Source organism: Myotis brandtii, unplaced genomic scaffold (assembly GCF_000412655.1).
Source record: "Myotis brandtii unplaced genomic scaffold, ASM41265v1 scaffold266, whole genome shotgun sequence".
NCBI classification, from domain to species: domain Eukaryota; kingdom Metazoa; phylum Chordata; class Mammalia; order Chiroptera; family Vespertilionidae; genus Myotis; species Myotis brandtii.
Genome location: NW_005360124.1, coordinates 8,871,313 through 8,885,403, shown reverse-complemented (window position 1 = coordinate 8,885,403; position 14,091 = coordinate 8,871,313). Strand labels below are relative to the sequence as shown.

General features: G+C 40.1%; 1 protein-coding gene across 2 annotated transcripts in view; it reads left to right on the top strand.

The window, feature by feature from the left end:
• RORB (RAR-related orphan receptor B) overlaps positions 1-3,551 on the top strand; it is a 176,823-nt gene extending 173,272 nt beyond the window's left edge. For both annotated transcript variants that reach the window (XM_005868308.2, XM_014541277.1), the window contains exon 10: positions 344-3,551. In XM_005868308.2, coding sequence (XP_005868370.1) covers positions 344-499 — 156 coding nt within the window. In that variant the 3' untranslated portion in view covers positions 500-3,551. The remainder of the gene's footprint in view (positions 1-343) is intronic.
• Positions 3,552-14,091: the final 10,540 nt, after the last annotated feature.

Here is a 14,091-nt window from a genome sequence, read left to right as displayed (position 1 = left end):
ACCAGGATTCCAACTCAGTCAGCCAGCCTGCAGAGCGCCCACTCCTAATGCTTAAACTAGACTACCTCCCATACATACTTTATTTAAGAACAATGAATCAGGAAGCTTGGTCCATCTCTCTTTCTCTTTATTTTCCCTTTGGATGGTGGGGTGAGGGGGGTAGGATGAGCAGTTTGTTTTGTTTTGTTCTAAAGGAAAAGCTGAAAGTGAGCCTTCTTTCTTTCTGAACATCTTTTTCCAAAGCCATTTCCCTTCATCTGGGGCCAAGAAGGACACTGATTCACAAGACAGAGCACTAATGAGCTTCCCCCTTTGTCTCCTTCCCTGCCCCTCCATTCTGCAGTTAATAGCCAAGATACCGACCATCACGGCGGTTTGCAACTTGCACGGGGAGAAGCTGCAGGTATTTAAGCAATCGCATCCAGACATAGTGAATACACTCTTTCCTCCGTTATACAAGGAGCTCTTTAATCCTGACTGTGCCACCGTCTGCAAATGAAGGCAGCGACAGAACTGTCTCATAGTCCTGGAATGCATCACCATTAACACAAAAGCAATGTGTTCATGAAGACTTAAGGAAAATGTCACTACTGCAACATTAGGAATGTCCTGCACTTAATAGAATTATTTTTCACCGCTACAGATTGAAGAATGTAAATATGCACCTGAGTGGGGCTCTTTTATTTGTTTGTTTGTTTTTGAAATGACCATAAATATACAAATATAGGACACTGGGTATTATCTTTTTTTTGTAATTTTATTCGGGTATGTTTTGGGAGACAATTGTTTATAGAATTTTATTGTAGATATATACGAGAACAGAGCGGTACTTTACATGATTACTTTTCCTGTTGATTGTTCAAATATAATTTAAGAAAATTCCACTGAATAGGTTTACCTATTTCTATGTTTTTAGATAGTTGATGCATGTGTAAATTTGTAGCTGTCTTGGAAGGCATTGTGCATATATGTAATAAGTATATAATATCTGAGAATATTATATATGACAATTACTTATACATGCACATGCACTGTGGCTTAAAATATCATACCTACTATCAAAGGAGGTTCAGTCAGGCTCTCTTATATTATTTACCTTCTGTGTTATATGTTACCTTTATGTTAGACAATCAGGATTTTGTTTTCCCAACCAGAGTGTTCATCCACAGTCAATGGCAAGATGGTACCAATTCAGAAATAAGTCTGCAAAGGAAGAATTATAATGCATGGCCTCTGTATAAAAACTCTGCTTCTATCAATGACATCAAAGCCTTGTCAAGATGGTACATATTGGAGGGGAAATACAAGTATTTGGAGCCATTTTCCTGTTTTAAGAATTAGGCTACAGGTAATATTGTGGAGTCCAGGACTTTTTTGACCAAACCATAGATTTTCACCAGGACACACAAAACACTTCTTTTCTTTGGATTTCGGGTTATGAAAGAAACTTGATTTTGGTGCTTACTGTGTCTTCAACAGAGAACTACAATCTGTAGATTAAAATCACCAGCAATTTTTTTCTAATAAAATTGGAGTAAATCAGAAGCTAGGGTCCCAATGCCATTTCATATAAAGATTTTCTCTCTAAAAAAAAAAATATTTTTTTGGCAAAGAAGAAGTAGAAAGAAAATATACAAAGTAAAGAAGTAGTTCTTTATATCCATTTTCTTTAATAAAGTTTGTTAGAAAAAGCAGAAACAACGGGAAGGCAGGATTTTATATGTCCTTTAATCAGGAGCCTCTAGTTTTTTCCAGTTCCAAAACCCTGCATTATAAAAATATAGCAAAAACTTGACAGTTGGAAAAAAATATCTGAGTTATTATAAAAAAGAAATACACCCCAAAGCCAAACTCTTTCCCATGCAGTTTGAAATTACATTTTCCATCTAGCCTGAGATTATTTTCTTAGCATCTTTTAAAAGTACAGATCACAGGAGGTGAAATAAGGATTAGAGAGTTTAGGCTTCCTAGTACAAATTCTCACTTCTGCACCTGCTCTTCAATCAAACTGATCACCAGGAAAAAAACATAAATTCTATGGAGTTTGTTCTACCTGTGGTCTGAGGCCTATGCCTTTGGACTTATTTCATCCAAAATAGGGTTTTTAAAAAGGAAGGGAGAGGAGAGCTTTATGTATAAAACAATGAAAATTATGATCTCCTCTAAGTATAGCCCAGCCCCTTTTTCCTTTCAAACACACACATATGCACACACACACACACCTGCTTTATAAAGTTTCCATCAGTGGAAACTTTGAGTTCTTGGTTCATCTCTTATGCTTTCCTGAGTTACATGGTTGAGAGCCATCTCCACGCTGCCACAGAACTCCTCACTGATGATCAAACAGAAATGCAGTCTTTCCTTTTAGAAAACACAGTCTTTTTCCACCTCATGATTGATGAATTCCAAACCAATGGGGAAAAACAAAAAGGCTTTAAAATAATGAATCTCTTTCTCAACTACTGTTATATTCAATTAATTTAACTACATTGGACCAAATTAACTTCAGTGTCTAAGAAGACAGCTGTAGACTGCTTATTATGCTGCTACAGGGACTCAATTCTTTTTGGTGTAAATGTCACTCCTGCTAGCTCTTTGTATAAAGAATTAATTCCAAGAGTCATATTTCCTTCTAATGGAAAGATTACTTTACTGATTGCTAGGAAAACAGGGTAATGGAAGGCACTCAATTAAACCAAGCCGTTTCCAAATGCAATGTATGTTTTATGATTGGCTTGTGATAGGCGACATTTAATGTGTCTACTTGGTGTTTCCCTTTGAGCTTTGAACTTATGTCAAAGTTTGTTTTCATTGTTCTGTTGGCCTAGTGTTTTCCATTGTCGGCCTGTAATTCCTGCTCAGTTGCAAAGGGGATGGTTTGTTTCCTCCACTTTACCTTGGAGGATTTAAATTGGCCCGATGGATGAAGTGGCTGAGAATTTTTTCCTCCCGTGTCCCATGGGTGATGTAGGAAAAAGATTGCTCCCCACATTTGCCTCAGGAGGTACTGGATTTGAATTTGTGTCGTTTCCACTAGTGCAGGCATTTAATTGGGACAGCATGAACCTTTTGAAGCGAGGGGATAGGAAACAGCTAGAGACTGAACCGAAACAGAGCAGTGGAAACCAGTGCGCGCTCAGCCCACTTCAGTTGAGAAAAGAGATTTCCGTTCTTCGCCACGGTTGCCAAATCAGTCCCTTAAAAGAGAACCAAGACATACTTTCAATGGTAACAAAGCACTTTTACAAGCTGCCCTTTAAACATCTGCTGTGACTCCCTCTCGAGGTATTTTGAAGGTTGGGTAAGAACAACTTCCTTTACCACACGCGATCCTCGTCCCTTCCCCACGAACACTCACAAATGTTCACAACACATTCATGGCAAAGTGTGCACTGGAAAAAATTACCCATGAGCCCTACTTTTCACTCCATGCTTCGTAAATGACAATCACTGCTTGATGCAGATGTTGCACTGTATCCACTCAGGGATGTTTTATTTCAAAAATAAAATAAAAAGGTACATCCAGAAGGAGGGGGAGGGGAAAAAAAACAGGAAAATGACAACAAAATGGAAATGGCATCAATTAAATATGCCAATGAGAGAACCTCTGACAAGGCTTTCAGACCAACAAGCAGTGACTTCATGTTGTAAACGAAACTTACGTTTACTATTTGGACTTGCTGACAAGTTGCTCACGAGTAAGAACAACTTAGTCTCATTTTCTAAAATCTGCCAAGAGCCAATAATCCAGCTGCTCCATTTACAGGAATATGTATCTCCCAGTGAACCCAAGCTTCCTTTACAAGTCCCGAGCAAGGGAAATACAGACATCTCGGCGGCATTAGATGAACCCGACAGGAAGGTGAAGCTGTACTTGTGGTCTGTGAAAGGAAAGGCAAACTTTGGAGGGAACGGAAGAGAAAGGGGATCCCCAATCCATCTAACATCTCACATAGACCCCTACTGCCCGTGACTCAGGTCATCTTTGTGTTCCTTCTTCTGCAGTTCTTTTGTCCCCAGGGCCTCAAAGCTGAAGGTGGAGATGTACTGCACAAACATATCCTGCCTGGATTCCCTTGTTTTAATACTGTTTTCTGGGCTTTGGACTAAAAGGCCACTGATTTGGTAAAAACAGAGACTACAGTGGTCTCGTGGGTAATTAGACCTTTTGGACAGAATCTAAGAGGCCCTAAATTATAATGAACTCTGAATATTAACGAGAGGTGCCAGGGAGGCATCAGTCCACTTTCTATCATAGCTGCCTTGTTCGACACATACCTTCACAGCAGTCAAGCTGAACTGTTTGTAGCAAATCACACACATGGGCAGTCAACTCACGCTCGCTCTCTACCACCCCATGCCATGTGTACTCGGTTTGAATGCAGAAACAATTCTTGTGTCCCGAGGACAACCTAGAATGTAACCAGGTTTTTTGCAAAAACATCAGATGCAAGTGATGTGAGTTTTGTTCCATGTTCTTCGTTTTCATTTATTATGGATGCAAGAAAAATTCTGCCTCTATTGGAAATTAGAAGAAATAATGTTTCCTGACCCTTTTTTCTCTATAAACTTTTGTTTCCAAGGAAGTTAGTACTATTGACAGTAAACTCAGGCAAGGATGTCTGTGCCGGACAGAACCACCATTCAATGGAACAGCAATAACTTTAAAATGTGCGTCTGTAGTGAGACTTTGCACAGAGCCCCCTGTATTAAGAAGATAAAAAAGCCCACCATCTGCTTTAGATGATGTGGTATCTGATTTTCTGTTTCTAACTGTCAGTCCAAGCAACAACCTGATATAGGAAAACCATGTGGGTCTTTAGTTAAGAGTTGACCACCATTTTGGGGTGAGGGAGGATCAGATCAGAGATACATGTTCATTTAAAGCAAGGGTTAACATTCAAAAGCCTAAAAGGGCCAGGGAGTTGATGCAAATGAGAGAAGCAGGCCAGTGGGGAGCTGGCAAGAAATGCCCCATCCGAAAAGGGCCAACTGATAGTCTGCTGAAGCTCAAGTGTGGCTAAAGCTTCTGAACCTTAGACGGTCTCTTGAGCTGTAAATGATGTCGGCTGATTCAGAGTGTAGTGCAGTCCAAACAAACATCTCTCTGAGCAGAAGAGGGCTCACAGTTTGCAGCCTCTAGTCTTAAAGCAGAGTCACATTCAAGGGCCGATTTGGCTGGAGAAGTCTGGCCAGATACAACTCTGAATGATATGAGGGTGGAGGTGGGGGTGGAGATCTTGTCCTTCTGATACTCATTTGGTTTCCACATTTGACTGTCACTACTAGAGGATGTAATAAGAGATCAATTGAAAAAATAGCAATCTAAACATGAAAACAATCTAATGATGGCTAATAAAAGACACTTCTCTTTGTCTTGCCCCAACTCCCAGCTTCATAGAGCCAGGTGGCTAGATTTTTTTGCCACTCTTTTTCCAAAAGTCATATTGCACAATTATTACGCTTTTGGGATCTGCAATCAGTCTTTATTTTCCCTTGGTTGTATCTAAAGAACTTATTCAAGAGTCATGATCGTTAGTCCTCCATCGTTCTGAAGTGCGGGACCATGGATTCCTATGCAGCAGGCGGGGCTGTCTGTCTGTGCACTTTTCCCCTACGCTGCTGGAATTCCTGCGAAGTGATTGGCCATAGGGATCATGGCTCTGGCATGACTGTGAGCACCACCTCCAGTGGATCAGAAAGAGCAGCTCAGTGATTGTCTCATGGCCAGAAATAAAGCACAAGGTTACGGGAATTGGAATAAACCCAGTTGAGGGACGTGCAGGGTACCTGTACCCCAGCTGGGCAGCATGATCCTTATCTCAAACTATACCCTTCCGGCAGCGGCTGGTGGAGAGCGTGTGCGTGCCTGTCACGGCTGCCTGCAGACACACACTAGGCATATCTGAAAACCTACAGATGCCACATCCAAGCACAGTACCGTCCGCTTCATCTGATTAACACACACACAAGAATGGGAACTACACCCACGGAAAACTGAGTATGTATTGTAGAAATGTAGAGGAAAAATAAAAATATTTTTTCAAATGTAATTACTTTTAATATATGCTTGTGGAAGGTCTAATACGATGTACGCTGTCTCTGTAATTTTTGCTGTAAATAACTGGAGACAGTGAATACACTGATTTTTCTATGTCTCTGTTTAAGCATAAGACTTTGTAACAATTTTTTTAGAGGGGGAAAAACCAACAAAGAGCAAATATGTACTTGCTTCCTTTCTGCGTGTTATGTGCTTCTCAGAAACTGGTTGGAACAGCTTAAGCACCCTGACGGGTCATTGGTGTTAACTGTACGCTTCTTTGTGTAATACAGCTGAGGAAGGGACAGGGCTGTCCATTACATCTGCTCCAAAGAATTTGCATTGAAGATCGGCCCCAAACCTGCAAGCTCTACCTGAACTAGACAATATGACAAAGGAGAGTTAAAAAGAGAGAGAGAGAAAGAAATGTTGCCTGAGTAAGTCATCTTTCCTTGTAGCAATGGCTTTGTCTAAATCCTCTCTGCATGAAATAGCTTAAGGAAAACAAACTCTGCATTCTGATGAACAAAATATTTTTGTACACGTTTATTTCTTATCAATAACCTGGGGTCAGACTACTCATTCGCTGAAGCCATAACTGACCTTCACCAAATAAATGCCGACCAGAACCCAGGGAGGGCCGGGGAGAGACTGAGAGGGAGGAAGATCGCAGGTGTCGTGAGCTGTAACAACACAGGCAGGAGCAAGTCTGATGAACCTGATGCTTTTCCTGCATCCCAAATATGACTTTAAAAGGCTAGTATTTTATGATGATCAATTTATAATAAAAGAAAAGATATTTAGATTTAAATGAGACTTTCCAGTATTTTTGAATTCCCTGACAATGCTTCCTTGCTTTTAGGATTGAGAGAAATGATTTTCATATACTTCCAACTTTCGGAGATGTAATGTTTTTACCTTCGCTCCAGCCTACATGTGTAGAGGGAAGAGCTACGCCAAGCCCTCCAGTGGTTGAAACCACGGGCTGTTGGGGGCGTGGCTGTACCTACCAACCATGACCGTACCCTGAGGGGCCATGTGTGCGTGTGCAGCTGGCCTCTCGTATTAGCATGCACATCATATTGGCAACGCACAGCAGTTGCATTGCCAAACGTATGTAACACGAAAGTATTCACGCTAAAAAGCATAATACTTATACTTTTTAAAAAAGAATAATGCCTTGTAGAGTCACCATTGATTTTTCTGGAGCTTAATTACATTATCATGTATTCTGATTGCCCTATAGAGGCAAAAGGCAAACTACAAATAAACCCAGTGACATCTTTAGTTTTAAAATCTACAAGTTTCTGATCTCTCTCTCCTTGTTTAATATATAAGCCCTAATTTCTGTGTACGTGAGTAAAACTGCAGCCTGAGTCATTTAGGAAGTAAGCATTGAGTTTTTTTAATTATAAATATACTAGAATAAAACAGCACTCCCTAACAATTAAAAAAAAAGAGTTTTATATTACTTTAGAATGTAATAAGTTTTGTCCTTATTTTATGTCCTGTAAATTATTAGTTGAATACTGTTAGCATTCCCTGATAATGCACACATGATTTCTGAATGTTTTCTGTAAATGACAATCAATGTTTATGAAGTTCCCTCCTTTAATGCAGAAGAAAATTAAAAGAAGAGAAAAAAAAGTCTTGCCTAATTGTTTTCTTTTCCCACATACAGAACAAGGACTGAATGAAGATGTTAGATTAGGCTTTGAAATATATTATCCTATTACCTATACAGTTGCCCTTTTCCCACTAAATAATGAAAAATAAATTCTGTCTTCATGGACCTGGCCTGAGTTAGGAATGCCCATTGAGAAAAGGACCAGACTTCATTCCAGCCAAAGAGCTTACCAATTAAAATGAGAGCAACGTCTCTCAAAGATAATAGTTCTCTTTTTCTGGAGCTTTCATAAAAGGAAGCCCCAGCCAGCAGAGCCGTAAGCAACACCTCTGTAAAAACTTTGTTTAATTAAGTTGCAGCAGGTTTGAAATAGGTGTGACAACTCCTTCATCTGATGAAAGCTTTCAACAATTAATGATTAAGTCTCTAGGTCTGTTTTTTGTTTGTTTGTTTGTTTGTTTGTTTTAAGAAAGCATCACCAAGCTGCTCCACCACCCAAATCAATGCTCACCAACATATGAATGCTCTGAAGCTGTAGCAGGAAGCAGTAGAGGACAATCACAGACTCAATGATGTTGACAAAGGCAGATCATAAGCTTTTAGGTGCTTGGAAGTTGTTGTAGGTTGGAGTCCCTAAAGATGAAATGCTCCAAGAATAGAAGTTTAGAGCAAAACATAGCCCTGGCTGGTTGTGGATCAGTGGTGGCCTGTGCACCGAAGGGTCAGAGGTTTAATTCCCAGTCATGGGCACATACCTAGGTTGCAGGTTGATCCCAGGCCCCGTTTGAGACAAATGTGGGAGGTGGGAGGCAACCAATCATCCCACATGGATGTTTCTCTCTCTCTCTCTCTCTCTCTCTCTCTCCCTCTCTCTCTCCCTCTCTCCCTCTCTCCTTCCCTTCCACTCTCTCTGAAAATCAATGGAAAAAAATATCCTTGGGCAACAATTAATATCTAACACCTTTTGAAACTAGAAGCACTAACCCATATGACAGAATGAGACTTAGAAACCCTTCTGTAAAGTGTCTCCCAACTCCAGTCTTTGGAAACAGTGAAACTCTTCTAGTATGTTTCAAGTGATGTCTGTATTCAAGACATCCAGACCCCATGTGACCTGCTGAGAGGACACAGAAGCAGAAAACTGCCCTGACCTGTCTGTTAGAGCACCCTTCATGTCCTTTGGTTTCTAATCAGGTCTTCAAATGACTAGTCAGAGACAGCAAATACCTTATCACAATCTATCATGGGCTCATGTCAACTGTCACCAGCAATTGACCATAGAACTCTTTACTTAAAATCATCTCAAGTCTTCTTTCAGAAGCCTTGATCTAGGCAGCTTTGAAACGCAAGATGAAACTTACCATTTTTAAATACAGGTTGGACCATATAAGATGACAATTATTAACCTTTGATAGCATTACTAAAAATCAGGAATTAAACCCTTTGTGTGCACAAAGCTTTGTTCCATTCATAGACCCTCTTTTTTCAGAGGAAGAACTGGCAACATGTTCCCATAATCACACCAGGCTAGGGTGATCAGGCACCCTAGTTATCAAAGTCGCTGGGGTTGGGCCTCCTACTCCTAGTGGCAGCAGCCCCTTGACCCAATTAGAAAAGAGGGAGAAGTGTGTCGCAGATTACCAAGGCACAATGCTGTAAATGTTTTCTCTCACTGTTTTCGGAACTTGAACTTGCTAAGCTTAATTGGTTAAATAACTATTATTCTAAGAAATGATAAAACTCCTGACAGCGCTGTCTCATAGGTCCTTAACTCTCCCAAGTTCATGGAGCAGGGCATGGCACAGTGTAAGCATTCAATAGATGTGTCTACTACATGTATTGAAGTCCATTCTCCTTTTGTAATTTGAGCTGCCCAACTATCTACTTGCTGTCATTTCACTGATTTTGCCCTTGAGCAAATCACCCTCTAGCAGAGAAGTCAGATACAGACATGCTTTTTACCAGGAGCAATGAGAAGTGGAAATAACCGTCCATTGTCAATGACATTGAAAGAACACTCTTACTTTCCCTTTCTCCAAAGATTTAACCAAAAACAATAAGAGAGGGTGCCAGAGTGGCTATCAGAGGTGAGACATATCTTCCCAAATGTTCACAGAAGACTTAGCTGAGCAGGAAACAAACGAACAACAACAACAAAAACAGAGAGACCAACAAACCTATTTTGTAAAACAAATTGGACATAAAAGCCTGGTCTTAGCATGTCCTTCTCAAATCCCTCAACCTAAATTGATCAGATCTCAAAGTCTCAGTCAGAAAGAAGAGAATCTTATCTGATGAACAAAATAAACTAACAAACAAAATAGACACAGACTCATAGATATAGATGATGCATTACAGAACTGTACCCCTGAACACTATTATAATTTTATTAACCAATGTCAACCCAATAAATTCAATTTCTTTAAAAAAAGAATCTGGAGAAGTTATTACTTCTGAGCTATATCATAGCACAAGTAAGAAATTTTAGAGAACATCCTACTTTTTAAGAGATGGAAACCATGATAGCTGCAACCATGTTTTCTTGATGCAGCAGTCAACACAGTAGGCCAAATGCCATCTGAGATGTCATCTTAATCACCGGATACACTGCATGGGGCCAAAGATGGGGGAAGCAAGGAGAGCATGCAGGATTACACCGTAGGTGTGCATGGGCCCGACCTACCCACATTCCACCAATCAGAATCACTCCCATGGCACACATAACAGCAGAGGTGATGGGAGATGTAGTCTATGTGTGAGAGAACTGGGTTTGGGAAACACTTAACAGCCTGATACAAATGTAAAAGAATTCCAAGAAAGTCTCTAATTTGATTTCCCATCAGATACCACAACAAACATTTATTCAACAAATACTTATTTCCACTATTATTTGCCAGGCATTGGTCATTGGGAATACAATAGTGAAATGTGACAGATACAGAGTCTGCCCTAGGAATCTATGATCTAGGTTCAAGAAAGGTGGATACACAAGAGTACAAAGACATAATACAAATAACTATAAAAGATAAACTTTATTACAACTGTTACACTAGCTACAAGAAAATTACAGGTTGCTCCTACAGATGGTCAGTTATTCTCTGCTTAATTTGAATCTTGAACTTACTATAATCCATCATAACCCATTTTTTAAAACAATGTTAATTGTTCAATTAATTTCTTAATAGTAAAACAAAAATCTTTTACCCTGGTTATCGCTAATTCTGGCTCATTGAGATTAAACATAACAAGTGTATGCCCAAATCTATCTTTGTCATCAATATCTTAAGTAAAATAGATACATCTTTCACTCCTCATTCCCATTCTTATCTTTTTCCCCACATTAAAAATTCTCAGCTATCCCAAACATTTCTCACAATGTGATCTGCTCATAAAGTCAAGTGTTGTTCATTTGAAGAACCTCATCAGAACCACCAATAACACAGATCAGGGACACGGGACGAATCAGGGACCCTGGCTACATCAATGATGTCAGTTATATACACTTTTAGAACAAGTGGCTTTTACAGACACTTGTGTTTTAAAATGTAGGTTTTATTATCATTCAAGCATGGTAAGGCCAATAGATCAGGAGATGATCACCAAGGAAAAGATAGTTTGTTACTGAGTGCCTTAGAGGAGGTGTGCCATGTCATGTCATGCAGGGCCATGTGTGAAAGCACCAGGGCTGGGGGGAGGCAGGAGTGAGGGGGAAACCTGGGCAAGAGCTTTTATTGTGGTTTCCATGGGAAAGAAGAGATGAGGCTGGATAAGCAGACTTTGAATTGGTTTGTTTGTAGGGACTGTCTCTAGTTGTCTGGTACCTGGCCCTGGGGTGCGTAAGCTGGGGAGATAGTAATGCATAGTGTGAGAGCCTAATACAGGAGGTGGTTGGAGCATAGACTCTAGATTGGTTGGTTTGCCCTTGAAAGGGGCACTCCCAGGCTACACTTGACTATCTCCAGAAATTGGCTGGTCTTGGGAGAGGCAGTCTTTAGTCTTCCTAGGATCAGCAAGTCCCCAAATATCAAAACACCAGAATAAAAAGACATGCTTAATACAAATTGATTTGTGCATATTGACCCATGGGGGGAAATATCTAGTCCTAAACCTTATGTGTGAAGAATAGAGCAGGCTCTAGCTGGTTTGCTCAATGGATAGAGCTTTGGCCTGTGGACTGAAGGGTCTGGGATTCAATTCCGGTCAAGGGCACATGCTCAGGTTGCGGGCTTGATCCCCAGTGTGGGGCGTGCAGGAGGGTGTGAGGATTCTCTCTCACCATAGATGTTTCTATCTCTCTCTCCCTTTCCCTTCTTCTCTGAAATCAATAAAAATATATTTTTTTAAAAATAGAGCAGTTTCTATATATCGTGGAAGGCCATTTTATGAGCTATTCATCTGTTTTTCCCTCTCTATTTTCCCTCCTCTGGGTTCCAACTCACACCTTGGGCTCCTCATTACTTCAATTTTTTACAAGGTAGAAAGCTAAGCCCCAGGTTTCCAGGGTCCCTGCTCTAGCAAAGATGACTCTGTCTCACACAGGGCATCAAAGAAGAGAGTTTTTTATCTTCAAGGTTTGGATCATGAAGAAATATTATGAGGACTAGAACACAGAAGCCTCCCATGGAAGGGACCTCCATTCACTAATCCAATCAGCTCCTATTTATTAACCTCCTACTCTGGCCAGACACTGTGCCAATCATTAGTATATTAGTTTGCTAGGGCTGCTGTAATAAATGCCACAAACTGAGTGGCTTAATAGCAGAAAGCTATTGCCTCACATTTCTGGAGACTAGAATCCAAAATCAAGGTATTGGCAGGGTTGGTTCCTTTTGAGAGCTTGAAGAAGCATCAGGTCCATGCCTCTCCCCAGCCTTGGGGGTGTGCTCACAATCTTTTGTATTCCTTGGTTTATAGCAATATCACCCCAATCTCTGCCTTCATCTTCACATGGTGTTCTCCCTGTGTGCATGTCTGTGTCCAAATCTCCCCTTTTTATAAGGACACTTATCATATTGGATTAGGGCCCACCGTAATGACCTCATTTTAACTTGGTTACCACTGTAAAGGGCCTATCTCTAAATAAGGTCACATTCTGAGGATCAGGGATTAAGTTGCCAACATATGTTTTGGGGAGACGAAATTCAACTCACAAAGGTAACTGAACAAACAGACAATTTCCTCCTCTTATATAGTGTACAATTCAGTAATATTTTGTAGCTTTCCATCCATTCAATGAGATGAGAGCACTCCAAACTGATTTCAAGAAAATAAATATATTCCTTGAACATCTATGTTTATGAACTGAGCATAAATTCACAAAACATACCACCTGTTCCTAATGCAATGGAAAAGGGTCAAAGCAACATCAGAACAGAGGGAAGAGATGAAGTCATTTGAAGAAAGCTACGAGAGGTAAGTGGGAGATTCCAATATAGCTAGCCAATCCCAAATACCCTTTCCCCCTTCCAGGCACTTTCCCAGGGATCAAACATGAACTAAGAGGATGGAGAGGGAATTAATAATTCCTTTACAGCTCCAAGTGGCAGCGAAAGGGATTTATCAAATGTCAGAGATGTTTTATCGGAGCTGTGATCCATACTGAGCTACCACTTAGTATCCACAATACTTTCTTAACAACTTTCTCCTCGGTACTTCCCATCCTCACCGCATCTTACAAAGTTGTGCAGATAGATATCTAACATGCCATTTGGATTCTCCTCTTTGGAAAGAAAAAAAAAACATTATTTTTAAGATGGGGTGGAGCTGACTGATGGGTAGGAGTAGGTGGGTGGGGAAAGCAAAGTCAAGAAAGACTTTCCCAAAATAAATACTAATTCTCATGATGCAGAAATTTCCCCTCCTCAAACCCCACTTCCATATTATCGGTCCAGGAATTCTTGTTCATTACATGATGAAATTCCCTGTGCATGTACTAGACAAAATAAAAACATGACATTCATGGAAACTGCTGGGTTTTTTTGTGTCTTGTGCTTAAAGCAATCACATCCTAAGATGTTCCTCGTCTTGAAAGAAAAAGTTATAAAAATGTTAGTTATTAAAATAATCCCTGGCACACATCTTAATTCTATATCATCCAACTAAAAGAAAATCTTTAACTTTATTATTTTTGTATTAAAATTAATAATTTTGGGCTACTAAGGGGGAGAAGGGTTCTCTCCCCTAAGGTCTCTATCTCTTAAGTTCTTTCTGAAACACCGTTCCTCCTTGAAATTAGGCATTAAATTCCTAAAAGGAATTTTATCTTAACTTGTGGAAACTCAACTCTCAGATGGTTAAATGGCACTATTCTATGAGAAACACTCATCTATTTCCTAGCAAAATTTAAATCTCTTATCCAGACAGGTTCAAGGTAGCAGTCAGATCGCTCTTTCTAACTCACATTCCAGAGAGGAGTCCCAGATGC